This window comes from Pan troglodytes, chromosome 2 (genome assembly GCF_028858775.2).
Source record: "Pan troglodytes isolate AG18354 chromosome 2, NHGRI_mPanTro3-v2.0_pri, whole genome shotgun sequence".
Classification (NCBI taxonomy): domain Eukaryota; kingdom Metazoa; phylum Chordata; class Mammalia; order Primates; family Hominidae; genus Pan; species Pan troglodytes.
Genome location: NC_086015.1, coordinates 20589089 through 20603048, shown reverse-complemented (window position 1 = coordinate 20603048; position 13960 = coordinate 20589089). Strand labels below are relative to the sequence as shown.

Here is a 13960-nt window from a genome sequence, read left to right as displayed (position 1 = left end):
GGTGTTACTCAGGAAGAAAAATGTTATTTCAAAAAATGATTTGAACACCCTAGCATTAGGGAAGAGGATTATAATCCTTTTTTTAGAAGGAGCTGTGACATGTGAGCAAATAATGTTTCCATGATCCATTTCCAAAGTAAAGCAGGCATATTAACACAGAGAGCGTTAAAATTGTAAAAATTCATGTTAATTTTGGTGAAAAAGGCGAAGCAGGACAAATTGGTTTAAAACTTTGAGGCTTATTTTCTTTTTGATGTGGCTTTTTGGAGTTTTTTTTTTTTAAGATTTGTCATCCTTTTTATTAGTGTACTCAGTAAAATGAAAAGTTGTTTATGAATATAGAACAGGATGATTTTAATTTTGATTTTTACAAATCTGAACTTTCCAATTTTGGGTTTGTTTTTTTTTTAAGTAATTCACATAGTATTTTCACAAATACTAAGTATTCTTCCACAGCATTGTGCAAGACTCGGTAATGAGCAATACTGGGTTTAAGAAAGTACTGTATCCTGGCTGCGCGTGGTAGCTCACGCCTGTAATCCCAGCACTTTGGGAGGCCAAGGCGGGCAGATCACCTGAGGTCGGGAGTTCGAGACCAGCCTGGCCAACATGGAGAAACCCCATCTCTACTAAAAATACAAAATTAGCCAGGCGTGGTGTCGGGCGCATGTAATCCCAGCTACTCAGGAGGCTGAGGCAGGAGAATCGCTTGAACCTGGGAGACAGAGGTTGCAGTGAGCCGAGATCACGCCATTGCACTCCAGCCTGGGTGACAAGGGCGAGACTCTGTCTCAAAAAAAAAAAAAAAAAGTACTATATCCTTTTGTTAAAATTCCATGCTGATCTACTCTGATAAGTTTAAATCCTGAGCCTGAACTAACTTAGAATGAAAGTAATTTATATAAAATATTTTATACTTAAAATACAAAAATTATATTTCGCATTATGTATAGGTTTTTCCTGTGTATCTAATTATGATGTCTACTTTGCAAATTACAGTCTACTGCAAATCCTGAAACTCCAAACTCAACCATCTCCAGAGAGGCCAGCACCCAGTCCTCATCAGCTGCAACCAGCCAAGGCTATATTTTACCAGAAGGCAAAATCATGCCAAACACTGTTTTTGTTGGAGGAATTGATGTTAGGGTATTGTATTCATACCTCATTTTTACCTTGAAATGCATTATGAATAATGGGATTTGGGCCCTGTTACAAACTTAAGGTTTTTTTGTACTTCATGGAGGTTTAGAATTGGTTTTACATTTGACCCATAGGTGCTGAAAATATCTTTGACAAAGAGCTACTGGTCATTTGGGGATAAATGGGGGAGAAATTGTCACATCATCGAACCTTCTTTTAGTAAAATTAAAAATTTTGAATGCTGAATTTTTACTCTTGAAGTTCAATTCTTTTCCATAGATGGATGAAACTGAGATTAGAAGCTTCTTTGCTAGATATGGTTCAGTGAAAGAAGTGAAGATAATCACTGATCGAACTGGGGTGTCCAAAGGGTGAGTAATTTTATCAAAAATATCTGAACTCTAGCCACGTATAGAGTATCAGAGAAGACTTCAAAATTGGTATTCTGACACTTATATAAATTTGTTGCTGTGTTAATTTCTTTCATGTAGAGGATAAAAGTTTATTGCCAGCTCTTTTATTTAATCATTTTTCTAATGTTTGTTTTTGAATATCTTCAATCTTTATTTCATACAAATGAATTAATCAGTTTTCTCAAAGAATTGTTTTCTTCATACATTGCACAGTATCTTAAATTTTAACCACCTTGTCTTAGATAGTAAGTTAAATTCCGGTTAATGGATATGAATTCTTTGTTAATAAAGAATTTTCACACTACCCTAATCTTAGCACATTTTGACATAGTTCAGATGAAGAAAAAGCAGTATTTGTAGAGGATCTATCATGTACATCTTAAATATTTAGCATAGTATATTATTCATATTTTAGTCATGATCACTTCCATATATAGTAGAAGTTCTGAACCATGTACTGTATGATGGTGATTTTATACTTCATTTATCTGCCTTTATAGCTATGGATTTGTTTCATTTTTTAATGACGTGGATGTGCAGAAGATAGTAGAAGTAAGTAATCTAATAGAAAAATCTCATTTGTTTCATTGATAAAATGTTTAGTGTCAAGTGATATACTCAGTCTTGTGTAAAATTTGGAAGACGATACACCTTCTGGTCAAAAAAATCCAAACTTAGAGGAATCTCACATAACTTGTTAGAACCTGTTTATTTTTGACTGGGCACCTAGGTTCATGAACTACAGACAGGAAGGGTTGGAGACAGGGCAGGGTGATGAAAAGTTTTTGATCAACTTTCACTTGATGCCTCTTGACACTGATTAGAGAAATAAGGGTAAGGTAGCTTCATGATGACAAATTTTAATTTGGTGTGTAGTTTTATCACTGATCTTCTATGATAATAGGAATTTTAGAAGACTTAAGGTGTTCACCCAAGTCTTGGAAGTAAAGACTTGAAAATTGATTCTAGTTTTGTTACTGTTTTATTTTCAGTCACAGATAAATTTCCATGGTAAAAAGCTGAAGCTGGGCCCTGCAATCAGGAAACAAAATTTATGTGAGTACAAAAAGAAATTGTTCTTTTCAAACATAAAAGAAATTGTGTAGCTTTTCAAAGAACTAAAAATAGGCCTTTTCTTTTTGCTTTTTAAAAAGGTGCTTATCATGTGCAGCCACGTCCTTTGGTTTTTAATCATCCTCCTCCACCACAGTTTCAGAATGTCTGGACTAATCCAAACACTGAAACTTATATGCAGCCCACAACCACGATGAATCCTATAACTCAGTATGTTCAGGTAAGAATTGCTTAACGTTCCTATTCTCTTGTTTATTGTAGTCATCGTACCTTCTGTGGAATTACATCCAATTTCCGTAGTAAGTGGTAATGGCATCCCTGTTTGAATACTTTGAGTGATGGGAAATTTATTACTTTTGTTAGAAATTTCTTATTCTTAGTGTTGTTCTTTATATGAGCTAAAGATCTTCTGTATGCTTTGTCTTTATCTTAGAAATGACCTCTGTAGACACATGAAGAAATCTCTTCCTTTTTCCCCCCATATAACTAGTTCCTAAAGCATTTGAAAGCAGCTATCGTTATGTGTCTGTCTAGTATATTCTTCTCTAAGGTTAGCAAATCATCTAGCTATTCTTTATTTGCAATGATTTCCAGATGCCTCCTCATATAAATTGCTGACTTCTGGATATATTCTGGTTCTGGAATGGGTAGATTTCTGATGTGTTTTACTATGTAAATCCTGTGAGTTTCTGGCATATAATTTCTCTGATCTTGGTTACTTTGATATTTAAAGTAGGATTTGACATACTATCACTTATTGGTGGTAAATAACATTTTCTTCTTAGTTCATTTTACTTAACGATTTAGTTTAAAAGACATTGTCTTTGCTGGAAAATAAAGTAGCAAAATAGGAGTGAAATAGTTCTTCAGTGTCTTTCATTCATTGACATTTTCCATGTACTTGAAATATGTAGGGTATACCTCTTCTTCTTTCTCCTTCTCTGAACAATGGCTAGAAAAAAAAAAGCCCTACTTGTTTCTAACATTTACTGTGAGTCATTACTGCATCTGGGTGTATTCGTGTATGCTGCCACCTATATGTTTTCAGTCAGTAGCTATTTATTGAAAAATATAAGACATTATACTGTCTCTTTTCCAGTTTTGGATTATATACAGCCCTTAGTTCTTCGAAATGAAGTACAGAAAAAGCCATAGCATCTGTAGGACTACATATTACCGTATAATATTAGACTAAACTGTCTAGAAGTATTTTGACAAAGAAATAGCAAATGTATTAATTTAACTTACATTGAAGTCTGTCTGAATAGAGCCTTATCACCAGTATAAAAAATAACTTCTGGGTGGGAATAAGTACACAGTATAAATAAGATAAACTTTGCCTGTTGAAATAGTCACTTCTTTTGTCATTTGTCTGTTCCCCCTCCCCACCCAAAGGGTAACACTTGACGGAGAATATTTCTTTCTTCATAAAGTCAGTCATTCGTTTAGAATTCTGCATTGTTGTATATGGAAAAATATTTTTAAAGTTTTCATATTTTTGTTATATTGGGAATAATATTTCTTTCTAATTTTAAAAAATGTTTTATATTATTCATTCTTTCTGTAAACTTGATTTTCAGGCATATCCTACTTACCCAAATTCACCAGTTCAGGTCATCACTGGATATCAGTTGCCTGTATATAATTATCAGGTAATTTAAAAGGGAGTAAAATGATTTACTTTCAGATTTTATTGAGGCCTTGAGGCCTTTAACTTGTTTATACAAATTGTCTGAATGGTTTGTCATTTTAAACTAGTGAAATGTACCTAAAATTTAAGAATAAAATTAGTCTAGAATTAAGACCTCTTTATTATTTAGAAATAATGGAATAATATTTTGACAGGGACATACTTAGCAATAACTTTTCTCTACAACAGTTTTATGAGATTCGGTGTCCCCTTTTGTATTTCGGCATGTATTTTTTCATCTTTGCTGTCAAATAGCCAAACCAGCCAGACGGACTTTCATCAGTTTTTTTAGGGAGATAGAGTGAAATAAAATTATCCAATTCTTAGAGCACAGAATTCAAATTGTATTTTTATTTTAGCTGACTGCTTCATGATAGTAATTCTTTGAGTCTCTTTACATAGATATGACTGTATCTATGACCCATAATCATGTCTATGGTAATAAATTCAAGGAACTAATATCTCTGAGATTTGCACAATGCCAACTCCAGAAAACTGGGAAAAAGGTGAGGTTTTATGTATGGAAGTAGTAACAAGAACATCAGGGATTAGAAACATAAAGTACTTTTTTTTCATTCTGTTTATTTTATTATAACAACAAAGGAGCCAGCATGATAAGTACTTCAATATTGTGTATCTCATGTGTTTTTGAAAATGTGTAGGAATATTTGAATAATTTTGGTTTCCTTTTTTTTTTTTTAAGATGCCACCACAGTGGCCTGTTGGGGAGCAAAGGAGCTATGTTGTACCTCCGGTAAAGTGAATTAGCCAAACATATAATTCCTGTTATTTTAAAGTATTTTTTTGTGTTTAACTATATTTCTTGATTGTTTTCCATGTCATATATGCCTATATTTTTAAATAGTTTTTTATATTAATGTGTTACATTTTGTTACTTTCTTTTTAACCCAGTTAGAGACTCCCATGGGAGCAACAGTGCCTTCTTCTCTCAGGTTTTTGTGTGCTTAAGCAATGGCTGGTCCACATAATGATAAGTGTTCAGTTACTTGTTGATAGACTATATAATTCAGGAAAGGTAGTATTAATGTGGCTTTAGAATTAGCATGTATCTGCCTAGACTCTGCCTCTGGCTTTACCAGCCATAAAAAAAACTGTTGAAGAGGAACAGAAATGTTTTGCTGTTAATTACTGTTAAATAAAAATAGGAATAAAACAAGAGTATTACGTCTAAAACACCCCAAGCTGCTGTCTTTCATCAGGATTGGAAATTTGAAGGATATAATAAGTGTTAAAATTCTCAAACACTCCCTTACTACATTAGTTTCTTAGAGTTCTTCTACTTCTGATTATGTTGATGCCTTAAAGACATTTTAAAACAGAAGGCTGCCTTACTGTATTTCAACTGTTCATTTAAAACAAAGTTTTTGAATTAATATAATTGAATTTCAACACAACCTACATTGGAACTTTTGATACCAGCTCAGCTTGTTGAAGAATAAATGGCTTTTAAACGTATCTGTATATCTGTTTAATTACACTTTCATTATTTTTAATATAGGCTTATTCAGCTGTTAACTACCACTGTAATGAAGTTGATCCAGGAGCTGAAGTTGTGCCAAATGAATGTTCAGTTCATGAAGCTACTCCACCCTCTGGAAATGGCCCACAAAAGGCAAACATCTAATTTTGTTTATATATATTTCATATTTATTTTTTCTAGTTTTAATAATGATTTTTTGAGAAGCAATCATCCTTCAGCAGAAATCTGTAATTGAAATGGTTAACTAGAGAAGAGTTAGTTGACTGGCTTGACCAAATAGTAAAAGAAAATTTTAGATACAGAAAGCAGATCTTGGCTGGGTGCAGTGGCTCACGCCTGTAATCCCAGCACTTTAGGGGCTGAGATGGGTGGATTGCTTGAGCTCAGGAGTTCGAGACCACCCTGGGCAAGATAGGAGCCATAAATTATAGATCTTAAATAATTGACTAATATTCAGCAGTTAATGTAAAGGTTGGTGAAATTTCAGATAGCCCAAATTTTCAATGTATACATAAAGTTTCTGATTCAGCAGTCCTTTCCTATATTCCAGTTCCACTAATTTTTAAAAACCATACTTCAATAAATACTATATTAATAGGATTTAGCAGAATGTTATGGGAAGGTTTCCTCAAGAATTCTACTCTTCAAAAGAGGAATTGGTACGAATTACATGTACCTTTTCTTTTATAATTTTGATATTTACTTAAACAGTGAAACACATTACTTACGGCATTCTCTCTGTAACATTATATATGGCAGTAGTTCCCAACAGTGGTGAAGTCAGTAATAATTATTCAAATATTGAATTAGGCAGGGTTCTTTCTTCTTTTTATCAGTAGAGCAAATTTCCATAATAATACTATCACTCTTGAATCACATATGTTCTCTTAAATGAGCGGGAGTGTGGAAGTAGTTGACGTGTTGGTAATATGTATAACACTGAAGTCCCATTGGAGTGTAAATTCCTTGATTTGATACTCGATTTTAAAATGCGAATAAATATTAAAATAGCTTACAGTGTAATTGTCAGGTTTTGTCCTGAGTATTTTTTCTTGAAACATTGGAGTTCACTTAGGGTTTTAACAAATTCAGCTTTTTAAACCAGTATTCTATCACTAAGGTTCTAAAATCTTTGATTGTCAGAAAACTTGCATATTGAGTGATACGTGGTAAGAATTATGAATCACATTTTTATGAATTTCTTTTTTTTTTTCTTCCCAAGACAGAGTCTCGCTGTGTTGCCCAGGCTGGAGTGCAGTGGTGTGATCTTGGCTCACTGCAATTTCCACCTCCTGGATTCAAGCAATTCTCCCTGCCTCAGCCTCCTGAGTAGCTGGGATTACAGGCACCCGCCACTATGCCCAGCTGATATTTGTATTTTTTTAGTAGAGACAGGGTTTCACCATATTGGCCAGGCTGGTCTTGAATTCGCAACCTCAGGAGGAGGCAGGAATCCTCCTGCCTTGGCCTCCTAAAGTGCTGGGATTACAGGCGTGAGCCACCACTCCCAGTCTCTTAGCATTTTTTGCATTTCTTTAGAAATAAAGTAATATGTTCATTAAACTATCAAAAAAAAAAAACCCTTACTAAGAGTGAGTGAAAGAGTCGTCTTTACATTACTGAAAACTTTTGTGTTTCAGAAATCTGTGGACCGAGGCATACAAACGGTGGTATCTTGTCTGTTTAATCCAGAGAACAGACTGAGAAACTCTGTTGTTACTCAAGATGACTACTTCAAGGTATGAATATAACAGTTATGCACAATTAAAAAGCACACTTGTTAGCTTTAAAGTGTCTGTTTTCCTTGTGGTATATGTATTTTGAGATTTCTTAGAGCATTTAATTAACTGTTGGCATTTGACTATAACTCAGTAAACCAGAGTGGGTTTTACCTGGCAGTATATTTTCTGCTGCTGAACCTTGACATAATGTAGTTATCTTTAGGGAAGAATCCTTCAGCAGAAGTTTGTAATTGAAAGGGTTAACTAGAGAAGAGTTAGTTGACTGGCTTGACCAAATAGTAAAAGAAAATTTTAGATACAGAAAGCAGATCTTGGCTGGGTGCAGTGGCTCACGCCTGTAATCCCAGCACTTTTGGGGGCTGAGATGGGTGGATTGCTTGAGCTCAGGAGTTCGAGACCACCCTGGGCAACATGGCAAAACCCCATCTCTACAAAAAATACAAAACTTAGCCAGTTGTGGTGGTGCACGTCTGTAGTCCCAGCTACTCCAGAGGGAGGCTGAGGTAGGAAGATTGCTTGAGCCTGGGAAGTTGAGTCTGCATTGAGCCATGATTGTGCCACTGTACTCCAGCCTGGGCAACAGAGTGAGACGTTGTCTCAAAAAAAAAAAAAAAAAAAAAAAAAAAAAAACATGTATATTGGACTATAGAGAAGAAAAGAAATGGTTTACTCAGAAGATATACCTGAACAGTGTAAAGGGAGAAAAGGGGTAAAGTGAAGCAGTAAAATGTTGAGTAGAAAGAATTGGAGGTTGATTCAGACAGAGTTGGTAAAGTGGAAGAGAATGTGGGTAGTTGAATTCCAGAAAAATCTGATTTCTGATCCCACCGTCTATCCATGTTGGATAGATAAATCTTATTAAGACTCCAGTTTTTACAAGTCTAAAATGAGAAGGTACAGGACTAAAGGTTTCTGGGTCCCTGTAGTTCTAAGTCTATGAATAGGAAAACTAACTTGGTCAGTCCAATGGGAGAGAAATATTACGGTTAGTAAAGGGAAGATGTTTTTTAAATAATAGGTTTATTGAAATATATAATTGAGATACCAGTAATACAATTTACCTATTTAAAGTTTGCATTTCACTGGTTTTTCATATATTCAAAGTTGTGTAACCATGACCACAATCAATTTTAGAATACTTAAATCACCTCAAAAATCACCCCCCTACCTTAGCAGTCACCTGCTATTTTCCCCCATCCTGTGCAGCCCTAGGCAACCATTAATTTACTTACTTTCTCTAAGGATTTTCCTGTCCTGGACATTTCATGTATATGGAATCATACACAATGTGGCCTTTTGTGACCGGTTTTTTCACTCAGCATAGTATTTTCAAGGTTCATCAATATTCTAGCACGTATCAGAACTTCATTTCTTTTTATTTGTGGCTATTATTCATTCTGTTTATCCATTCATCTGTTAAAGACATTGGGATTATTTCCTCTTTTTAACTATTAGAAATAATGCTGTGAACATTCATGTACAAGTTATTACGTGGACATATGTTCTTATTTCTCTTGCGTATATACTTGGGAATGGAATTGCTAAGTCATATTTAACCTTCAGTGGAACTGCCAGAATTTGTCAAAACTGGCTACACACTTTACATTCAAAAGGAAATGTTTAACCATCACTTTGTGTCTTAAAACAGAAAGTAGACTAGCTTTTTTTTCATCTGTGAATGGATATAGGATGAAGCTTAAGCCTTTTTAAGGGGTTATTATTATGGATCTCCTGTATAATGTAGAAGAGTAGAGCCATATAGCAGAATTAAGTTCTTAACATCTTCGCAACAGGGAGTAAACATACTTAAAGTTGACATTTGTTCTCTTGTTGCTTCATTCTACATAGATAGTATAATTTAGAAAAGAAGGAACTGGAATTGTACATCAGCTTACTTTGCCCAAAGTTCTGACGATTACATAGGTGTCTACAGTAGTACTTAAGTGATTTTCAAAGCAGAAGATAGTCTTCTGTGGTTTTTTGTTTTTTTGAGGTGACCTCATTTAGTCACCTAGGCTGGAGTGCAGTGTAACAATCACAGCTTACTACAACCTCAAACTCCTGACGCAAGGGATCCTTCTGCCTCAGCCTCCCAAATAGTTAGGACTACAGACATGCACCGCTACACTTGGCTAGTTAAAAAGATTTTTTTTTTGTTTTTAAGAGACAGAATCTTACTATATTGCCCCTGGCTGGTCTTGAACTCCTGGGCTCAAGTGATCCTCCTACCTCAGCCTTCCAAAGTGCTGGGATTACAGGCGTGAGCCACCATGCCTAGCCCAGAAGGAGTTTTGAAACTTGAGTTCTCACCTGGTATTAGACAAAAGACTCCCTTTAAACTCCCAGAGTTTTCTGCTTGTTTGGGAGAGGAATCCGAAGTTGGCATCCTGCAGTTGTCTGACATCTAGACCTATTTTGATTGACTGCATGTTGTTGTATTGAATTTGAATGCATGAGGTATTTTTGAATGTATTTACTATTTCCATAGCTAATTCCACTCTTCATTGTCTTGATTCTGTAGTCCCTTCATAATCTTGTTTCCTGCGTGACCTGTGAAGATACATGTTGGTGACCAGTTTTCTAGATTTTAACTTAAATAGGATATCACTCTTGACAGATTAGGTAACTTCCAGAAGCCACTTTTATTTATATGACAGTGAAACTGAGGTCCTAGGAAAAGGGCACAGTTAACTTTGTAGAAAATAAAATGCTATTATGTTATTACTCATTTGCTTAGTCCCATTTCTCCTTTTAAGGCCTCTCACTTTTTTCTCTCTGCACATCTGTAGGCAACATAGAGTGAAAAGAAAGTTTTGCATGTATTTTAAATTTTTCTCTTGCTTTCTAAAGAATAATACATCTTCACAGGTTAATGATATGTCTTTAAATGCCAAAACTTACATCTTTTAACCTAAAAACATGAAATTTCAGATTGGAGAGCTGTTCACAAGCCGTGGTTCCTATTAGATGCAGTTCAGTCAGTGAAAACAGTATTTTTTAGAATTACATTTTCTACCAGCTGTCTTTGGGACATTACTGCAAAATTATTAATTAAGAAGTACATAAAATGATATTGAGTCTAAGTCCTGTTATTTCTGAGTTTACTGGGATTTCTTTTTTTTTAATTGATTTCTTTTTTAACTAAACTGTTTAATAAAACTAGCCATCCTGGTATATATGTTATCCCAGTGTTCAAGAATGCTTCTCAAAAAGAATAATCTTTTTTTCTCATTATTTATAATGTTTAAACCCAAAACAAATGGTTTAAGTTTTTGACAACTTTCAGATCTATAGTAGTAATCAGAAATTTTCTGTAAAGTAAAAGGACTCTTTCTATCTTTTCCAGGATAAAAGAGTGCATCACTTTAGAAGAAGTCGGGCAATGCTTAAATCTGTTTGATCCTCCTGGCTTATCTAGTTACATGGGAAGTTGCTGGTTTTGAGTATTAAGCTAAAAGGTTTCCACTATTATAGAAATTCTGAATTTTGGTAAATCACACTCAAACTTTGTGTATAAGTTGTATTATTAGACTCTCTAGTTTTATCTTAAACTGTTCTTCATTAGATGTTTATTTAGAAACTGGTTCTGTGTTGAAATATAGTTGAAAGTAAAAAAATAATTGAGACTGAAAGATTCTAAGATTTATCTGCAAGGATTTTTTAAAAATTGGCATTTTAAGTGTTTAAAAGCAAATACTGATTTTCAAAAAAATGTTTTTAAAAACCTATTTTGAAAGGTCAGAATTTTGTTGGTCTGAATACAAACATTTCACTTCTCCAACAAGTACCTGTGAACAGTACAGTATTTACAGTATTGAGCTTTGCATTTATGATTTCTCTAGAAATTTACCACAAAAGCAAAATTTTTAAAACTGCATTTTTAATCAGTGGAACTCAATATATAGTTAGCTTTATTGAAGTCTTCTTATCTAAACCCAGCAAAACAGATTCAAAGCAAACAGTCCAATCAGTGGGTCATATGTTTATTCAAAATATTTTATCTTTTATCTAGAATCCACACATATATATCCTATTTGATTAGGATAGTAATTAGGATAACTAAAATTCTGGGCCTAATTTTTAAAAGAATCCAAGACAAACTAAACTTTACTAGGTACATAAGCTTCTCAATGAGTCACCATTCTTCTTTTTTGTAAAAACTTTTTTCTTTGAAATGCTAAACTTGGCTGTATGTCAAATTGTGCAAAATGTTGGTATTAAAGAATGCTGCAACTTTTTTATGTCACTTAGAGGTTAATCAGAGTATCTGAAGGGAATTGTTTTTATAAAAACATTGAAATATTAGTTACTTGCTATAAATAGATTTAGTCTGTTATATTTCCTTTTGTAAAGTAAAATATGTCCAGAAGAGTCAAAGTAGTTAGTTTCGGTTATTTCTGAACCACAAAAGTTGTTTAATAAGTATATCTTAAGAATGTGCTAGAGTTAAAAGTTAGCAATTGTTTCTAGATTAGCTGGTGTCTTCATTTTACATTGTGACAAACAGCTAGAGCACCAGAGCCCTTTTGCTATACTCACAGTCTTTTCGTTTCCAGCCTTTGTCACTAGTCTTTGAGGAGGTTTGCTCCTAGAACTGGTGATATAAAGAATGAAAGTAGCTGTATGAGCAGAGCAGTTCAAGGGCCAAACCCTGGAACGGTAGCAATGGGATATAATACCTTTCTAAGGGAAAAAGTTGTATCAGTACCATTTGATCTGCCATGGACATGAGTTTAAAGCGGCTTTCTGGCCCTTCTTTCAATGACTTCTTCCCTAAAACGTAGAAACTCTAACTTAATGTAGTTACTATGAGCCATATTACTAGTGCCCCCTAGGGTCTATAATTCCTTAAAATTTTCATTCTGAATCTGAAGGAGAGAGTCTTTTAACTTTAGAATTCCCAAGAGGGCTTTATTACACCTCGGAAATTGAAAGCACTATGAATTTGTCCATTTAAAAATGATTTGTAGTTTTTTTGGTGCTATAACATTCTGACACATATCATTCTGTGATTAAATCTCCAGCTTACTATAAATGATATCTATATTCTAAAGAGCTACTTCTAATTATTCCAATATGACCTTAAGGAAAAGTAAGGGAATAAATTTTTGTCTTTGTTGGAGTGAAGCATTTAAAAGAGTAAGGGTAAAAAAGATAAAGTCCTGAACCTTTCAAAATGGAAAATTAATTCTAAACTTAGAAATATGCTTCTGCCTATTGCTGATACTGTCTTTGCATACATGAATAAAAATAAACTTTTTTTCTTCAAAAGTGTTTTTAGCATTCTGATGTAATAATCTAAAATGGTGGGGAGTTGGGTGGGAACTGTGTAACAAGATTTAGATTCTTAAAATGCAAAAGTATAAAGTTCAATTTACTGATCTGGCAGAGTTAGGTCATAAAAGCAAATTCAGGTACAAAGAGAAATTTAAGAGATGCATGAACAGCAGTGCCGAGTAGGAATGCTGATGAACACATCTGACTCTGCTATCTCATGGCTAAGGTCCCTCTCAATTTGGACCCTATGAAACATTTTGTCTACTGTACGCTTTGGGCCTAATCTCTAGACCTTTTATTTCGGGGTATTGCGGTTGCCTAATAGAGCTTAAATTTTTTGTATTGCATGTACTTCTTACGGATGCAATAAAAAAAATCAGTACTTACTACCTCTTCGAGCTGTAGTTCTAGTACTCCCAATTCTATAAGCTGAGCCCAGTGGAGAGGAAATTTCCCCCCCCAGACACTGCTATATTTCATCAGTTAGTAAGCTTACTGATTCATAACCAGAAAGTTGACTCCAAGGTTCTGCAGGATACCAAACAGTGCTTTCTGCATCACCAAAGATTAAATTGTGATGTTTAATGTCTAATAATAGGCTAAAAATTAGTAATTCTTAAATGTGTATATGTGTATATATGTATACATATGTGTGTCTATATATGCGTGTATCTGTGGTTACGTATATACCAACCATTATCCAGAATATTTGGTTATAGCGCAAGCTGAGTGAGTTTATGGTATTTTCAGACCCCAAAACTAGACTTACATACGCCTTAAGATAGTTGCTTTACACCAGCTTGTTATCTCAAGCATGTTTGTGGTTTAGTATTAAATTCTTAACACAAAAACCAAATCTTTGGAATTGAAAAATACTGTTCAGCACTTTTTTGTAAAAAGTTCAAGTTATGGCAAAATCAAGCAACTCTAAAAAGATTGGTCACCTCCATAAGTGTATTCTCCATGTTTGTTTTTTCTTTTTCTAAAATCAGATTACCTTTAATTCAGAATAACTTCAAAATTGATAGTACCCATCTTGCAAGGAAGTCATTGACTTTTAAAAATTAATACTCCACGGCGGTTCCCTCTAGTTGTAAAGCACCTCTGGCCCTTCTTCACTAAA

The 13960-nt window shown here is 34.2% G+C and overlaps 1 protein-coding gene across 2 annotated transcripts in view; it reads left to right on the top strand.

The window, feature by feature from the left end:
• The window catches only part of DAZL (deleted in azoospermia like), a 51341-nt gene extending 38510 nt beyond the window's left edge, over positions 1 to 12831 (top strand). For both annotated transcript variants that reach the window (XM_024355351.3, XM_516314.9), the window contains exons 2-11: positions 1000 to 1146; positions 1420 to 1511; positions 2054 to 2105; positions 2546 to 2609; positions 2708 to 2847; positions 4208 to 4279; positions 5021 to 5071; positions 5837 to 5950; positions 7459 to 7557; positions 10907 to 12831. In XM_024355351.3, coding sequence (XP_024211119.1) covers positions 1000 to 1146; positions 1420 to 1511; positions 2054 to 2105; positions 2546 to 2609; positions 2708 to 2847; positions 4208 to 4279; positions 5021 to 5071; positions 5837 to 5950; positions 7459 to 7557; positions 10907 to 10960 — 885 coding nt within the window. In that variant the 3' untranslated portion in view covers positions 10961 to 12831. The remainder of the gene's footprint in view (positions 1 to 999; positions 1147 to 1419; positions 1512 to 2053; positions 2106 to 2545; positions 2610 to 2707; positions 2848 to 4207; positions 4280 to 5020; positions 5072 to 5836; positions 5951 to 7458; positions 7558 to 10906) is intronic.
• Positions 12832 to 13960: the final 1129 nt, after the last annotated feature.